General features: G+C 31.4%; 1 protein-coding gene across 1 annotated transcript; it reads left to right on the forward strand.

Annotated features, from left to right (window-relative positions):
* Window positions 1-1,815: 1,815 nt before the first annotated feature.
* LOC120278907 (NAC domain-containing protein 7-like) lies at window positions 1,816-5,928 on the forward strand. Its single transcript, XM_039285651.1, has 4 exons — window positions 1,816-2,185; window positions 3,116-3,307; window positions 3,396-3,667; window positions 5,254-5,928. The coding sequence occupies exons 2-4, from the start codon at window positions 3,148-3,150 to the stop codon at window positions 5,851-5,853; spliced, it is 1,032 nt and encodes a 343-aa protein (XP_039141585.1). The 5' UTR covers window positions 1,816-2,185; window positions 3,116-3,147; the 3' UTR covers window positions 5,854-5,928.
* The last annotated feature ends 160 nt before the right edge of the window (window positions 5,929-6,088 follow it).

The following is a 6,088-nucleotide window of genomic DNA, read 5'->3' on the forward strand; positions in this document are numbered from 1 at the left end:
ATTTAGCGAGTCTAATAATCGGGTCGAGCCCACGCCGGACCGCGGGAGCCGCCACGTACCCTTCCGGCGTGCTTCATTGCTTTCTGGGCCCCACCCCCCACACACTGCACCTCTCCATATTTCTTGTTTCCCTCCAATCTATTGAGAGGAAACGGGTTTCATACTCACTGAATAGTGTTTGGGGTAAATTTTTGAGGTGGTGATTTTGTTAGGGATGAGTTTCATTTAGATCACTGTGTTTTAATTTGTATGTTTTTTGGTTATCATATATTAATTTTTTCACTGAGAGAGGTTATGATTCATAGATTTTTGTCCAATTTGACTAATATGGTAGTCGGTAATGCCACGTCACACTATTTTAAAGATTATTTCATCCAAGCTGAAGAGGATACAAGCTGAAATATCTAGTTTAACTGCGTTATGAAAACATTTTTATATAATGTGATGTGACATCTCCGGCTACCAAGTCAGTCAAAATTAGCCGAAATCCATGAGTGACCTTCCGGTGAAAAAAAATCAATATATGATAACCAAAAAGATACAAATTGAAACACAATGATCAAAATGAAAATTAACCAATATTAACTCTATACCTGTGTAGGTCCCTAACTTCCATTAGATGAAGATCACTTGTTGCCTATTTGTTAAAAAAAAAAAATAGTTGTGCCAATGATCTTTTAGTCTATTGACATCGGGTTCCCTACATAAAGTGTTTGTATTTTTATCTAGAAGGTGAATTCAAATTTCAACTTTATACGTTAGGTAAAAGCACAAGTGTATTGAAGTATTAATTCCATACTTATATACACCCATGACCACATTCATCCATGTTTTATAAAAAAACATTAATATTTGATACAGTGAAAAAAATGCAAGTAAAATGGATGCTTCATAAATCAAAATAAAATATTTTATAAATTTAATAACTAGAATGTATAGATAGTTGAAACAAATAATAATTAAAACAAAACCATCATTTCCTTGTTATACCAACAACAAATTTAAAATTCAATTAATATTATATGATCATTTCATTATTTTCTGTAAGAAAATCTATACAAAAACAAGAAGCATCATACAATATTAATGTCATAAAATCATTCATTATATTTTCTACATATCACATAAGCGTTTGAATATGGGAAAAAAAAATATATACCATATTCATGTGATTTCATATTGAAAACAAATATATTTCAGAATTTATATGTCTTTCATAAATTTTCCGGTCAAAACAAACAAAATTATATCTATTGACATTTGACAATATTGTCGGAAACATTTTACGTTTATACATATAGAGGGGGAAACGAATGAAGCTTATAGAAATCGTTTCCCCTGAGCCAAAACTCACACTGCTCGGCTCGGCTAGGCTCGGCTCGGCTCGGCTCATAAGAGAAAATCACTTTTGGCTTTGTATTGTCCGTGTGATTGGGTATAACCTGGGTCTGCTTTTGGCGGGACGTCGCTTTCACAATGCTTAGGTCGGTCCCCGGGCCCCACATTCCTCGAAAGCGACCTTCATTCACACAATAAACTAAAATAAATAAATAAATAAAAAGAAAACAATTTATGAAAATTAACAACAAAAAAAACACCAAGAGGTCCGGTCCCCCTCCCGCCCACTTGCATGAAACCTCTAATAATAATATTTAATAACAATTATTATTATTAGTAGTAGTAGTAGTATATTTCCCTGAATACCCCTCCTTCCAAAATGGTCATTTTGGGAAGTTCCATGCTTTTTCTCACCACCCCTTATATTTTCCTTTTCACCTTCATCCTCTTCCAACCTCTCTCTCTCTCTCTCTCTCTCTCTCTCTTTCTAAAACTGGTCACCATCAGTAGCTGGTGGCGGTTGCGGCCAAGAACTTCTTAAGGAAATACCAAGATCAAAACCTTTTCCGACCATCCTGCCATATCTCCCGCCCTTTCTATTCCTTATCCTTTCCCTTCAATCCATCTCCAACATATAAATATATACTTTGTGATAGCATCATATACAGAGTCTCTTCTTACTTCTTATCTTCTTCTTCTTCTTCTTCTTATTTCTTACTGCTTTAATTCATATGGGGATCTGAAACTTGTTTGTTAAATATACAGTGGCTCAAGATCCAAAGCTTGAGCTTTTTGTCCTGCCATAACACAACAGCAGTATCAGAAGCTTAAAGTGCAGCAAAAAGCTGTGAGTTTTCTTTTCCCACTTTATATCTTAGTGTTAAGCATTGTTATGTGTAGATCTAGAAAGGACATGATTTCATGTTGTCTAGTTCATCAATATAATATTTGGTTGTATTTTTTTTTTTCTTTTGATCTTTTTATGAAGATCTCAGTTTTCTGATCATGATTTGTCTTCCTATATCTTCTACATAGGAAGACATGTTTTAATTGCTATAGGTTAAAGAATGATCATGGAGTTTCATGATCAAGTCTTTCAAATGGGTCATAGATTTGTGGTTTATTTTTGAGAGATCATCAAAGGAATGAATTATATTGTTTAAACTGTGGGGCAATGTATATATAATTACTTTGGTTGATATCCATCCATTGCCACCATGTAAACCACTCATTAATTCTCAGGTTAAAAAACTTCTCATAAAATAGAAACTAATGGACTTGTTAGCATGCACTAATGATTTAGTTGCTAATGATTTACTACTATTCCTTAAGTTGTTTTTCTTATACTAGAATAGTAAATCACTTGTGTAGACAGCTAGGTTGATATTCATGAGTTAATAAATCCAATAACTTGTAAAAATTGCATATGTATCATATGAACTTCCAGTACTATATTTCAGATTTTTTTCTTAGTTTTATTTCTCCTTTTAATTCTCTATCAATAACTTTTTTTTTCTTTTAATCATGAACAAGTCATAGTCATTAGAAAGATAACAGTTAGTTTCTAACAAGTATTTCAATTCATTCTCATGGTTGTTATAAGTAGTGATTGCAAATATTTAAATTGTATGATGGTGAATATATATGAATACCCACTTTGTGATAAGAACCAATAAATTAACTTAACAGTACATGATATATAATCTATCTATATGTATGATGTTGCTAGCTACAATGAACATATATAATTAAATCAAAATTTATATTATTTTTTCAGGTCAATTTGATACATTAAAACACCAAGTCATCATGAACACCTTTTCTCATGTTCCTCCGGGCTTTAGATTCCACCCGACTGATGAAGAACTCGTCGATTACTATCTTCGGAAGAAGGTGGCATCAAGAAGAATTGATTTGGATGTCATAAAAGAGGTTGATTTGTATAAGATTGAACCATGGGACCTCCAAGGTAGTAGTAACACATAAAACATAAACATTCACTAATTTCTACTAACTTTTCTAATTGCTTATTTCTTTTTCTGCTTCATTAAACACAGAAAAATGTAAAATAGGAGCTGATGATCAAAATGAGTGGTACTTTTTCAGTCATAAAGATAAGAAATACCCGACGGGTACTCGTACTAATCGAGCAACAACAGCAGGGTTTTGGAAAGCAACTGGCAGGGATAAGCCAATTTATTCAAGGAACAATCTTATTGGGATGAGAAAGACCTTAGTGTTTTATAAAGGTAGAGCACCAAATGGCCAGAAATCAGATTGGATCATGCATGAGTATAGATTAGAAACAAATGAAAATGGCCCTCCTCAGGCAAGTCCTTTTTATTCAATTTTCACACTAATTTTATGTCATTTAATTATTCTCAATGCTCTCAATCAATATATATATATATATATATGTTAATTAATGAAGCAAAAAAAATTTATATCAATCTATATTTCTTCAGAAAATTATAAACTAATCATTTTGTTCCTTAATTTTTGGAAGCTTTCACTTTGATTAATTGGAAATGTAAATATTATATGGTTAATGCTATGAAGTAATCTTGAAGAATAAGTCTCTATAAAGTCATCATTAATTGTAAATCTCTATCACAGGCACACACACACACACAATGTTTGTGTGGTATAGATAATCTTTGGAAATAGAGTAATATCTGAAAGCTAGAGAGGACATTTTATATTTTAATTTTTTCAGTATTGGTGATAAATAGTGAGAAAACTTTCGTAGCATTCAATATGACTTAGTTTTTAACAAATGAGTCAATGTTGTGTTAACGAGAATCAGTCAGCATAAAGTTTTGAGCCTGAATATAAACTCCATATATGTGTAGTATGACAAATAATTTACTTCCAAATATAGTTTTATCTATTATTTATCAGAAATCTTGAAATTTTATATCCATCTTTTCCTTTATATTGATTTTCTAAGGTTTTATTTCTTAAAATATGACAAAATTTTTATATTTATGTTGTAAGTATCAGGTTCATATATAGTGCAAAGAAGAGGTTTGGTTGGTTGATGAATTTGTGTGTGTGTGTGTGTGTGTGTGTGTGTGTGTGTATGTGTGTGACTTACTAATTTTACAACATATGCATTCTTTGTTTTCTTATGGAAAAAAAGAATATTTTAATATTTAAAGGGAAATTATTTGTGTTTAATTTTTAAAGTCACATTTGATGTGGCCTCATTTTTTCCTAAAAAAGTATGAGTTTCAATGTTTCTCCTAGCTACCTTTTTTTAATGGACATGTTTAATATCCCTCAAAATATGTATCTCTTGTCATCGTCTTTCTAAGTCATATAAAAGCATAATTTTTTTTATAACTGTAGTTAAAAAATATTCTTAATTAAATGTTTTTTTTTTCAAGTTTTAAAAGGAATTATATTCAAAAAATCATTTTAGAACCCAATACCTTTGCAATAACTTGTCAATATATATACTTTGTGTAAATTAACTACCAAATTAATGCTAGCACTACATCATACAATTGATAACTTATAAGTTTCCATGGTTGTTCCTCCATGCTATATTTTAGCTTTTGCTACATTGATTCAAGTCCATTTATGAACCAAACATATTTAGTATCAATTTGGTCAATAAACTCAAAAAATAAACCAAGTAATTAAATCTATGTATTAGTTTAGATACTTATATTTATACCCTTCTCTCAATTTAGAAAACAATGTTTATTTCCATAAACCAATTATTCACTAGCTAATTAACACCATTTTACATTTACTAGTTAAAATGGAATATTGATATATACATAACATAACATAACAAAAATAAATTGAAAAAAAAATGAAAAACAAGAAACATGATTTATTTCATATATATATAACCTAATGGTGCAATTGATATATATATATATATATATATATTGATCATTTCAGGAAGAAGGTTGGGTGGTGTGTAGGGTTTTCAAGAAGAGAGTAGCTGCAATAAGAAAAGTGAATGAGCATGAGTCTCCTTCATGGTATGATGAGCATGTTTCCTTCATGCCAGAGCTTGAATCCCCCAAGAGACTACTTGGAACTCATCATCAACCAGACATGCAACAACTTCATCACAATCTCTACACTTGCAAACAAGAGCTTGAAATGCACTACCACTTGCATGCTCACCATGATCCTTTTCTTCAGCTCCCTCAATTAGAGAGTCCAAAGCTTCCAAACAACTTCATCAACAATGGACCATGCACTCTTCTTCAACAACCATCAAGCACTATTCCTGTCACACATCATGATCAAATCATTTCACTTTTTAGTAACAACACAAACATTGAACATCATCATCATCAAGATGTGGATCAAGTCACAACAGATTGGAGAGTGTTTGATAAGTTTGTTGCTTCTCAGCTTAGCCAAGAAGATGATCATCATGGCTCTAAAGGAAGTACACCAAACTATGCACATGTGTCTACTGTTTTTCAAGTTTCAGGGAAACAAGAAGCTGCAGTTGAGTATGCATCCACATCATCCTCTTGGAAGTGAATGCCTTCACTATATCTCTCTATATATATATAGATATCTATATATATCTATATCTACATCTATATATGTGACTGATCTTAGGGTTCTGTACATAATAAACTAAAAGATTTATAGTGTTGATTTATGAACCTTGGGAATTATATTTTAGGTAATGAGATGCCAAATGTGTTTTGGCATCAATACTTTCGAACTTAATAAGATATTAGTGTGACTTTATTACATAGTCCATCCCTCA

Source organism: Dioscorea cayenensis, chromosome 16 (assembly GCF_009730915.1).
Source record: "Dioscorea cayenensis subsp. rotundata cultivar TDr96_F1 chromosome 16, TDr96_F1_v2_PseudoChromosome.rev07_lg8_w22 25.fasta, whole genome shotgun sequence".
Taxonomy (NCBI): domain Eukaryota; kingdom Viridiplantae; phylum Streptophyta; class Magnoliopsida; order Dioscoreales; family Dioscoreaceae; genus Dioscorea; species Dioscorea cayenensis.

What these genes read in the sequence shown, in the direction of transcription:
- LOC120278907 (XM_039285651.1), top strand. Translation starts at nt 3,148, where the DNA reads ATGAACACCTTTTCTCATGTTCCTCCGGGCTTTAGATTCCACCCGACT. An exon ending in TGAACCATGGGACCTCCAAG is followed by an intron (nt 3,308 to 3,395) that starts GTAGTAGTAACA and finishes CATTAAACACAG; the next exon opens with AAAAATGTAAAATAGGAGCT. An exon ending in ATGAAAATGGCCCTCCTCAG is followed by an intron (nt 3,668 to 5,253) that starts GCAAGTCCTTTT and finishes TGATCATTTCAG; the next exon opens with GAAGAAGGTTGGGTGGTGTG.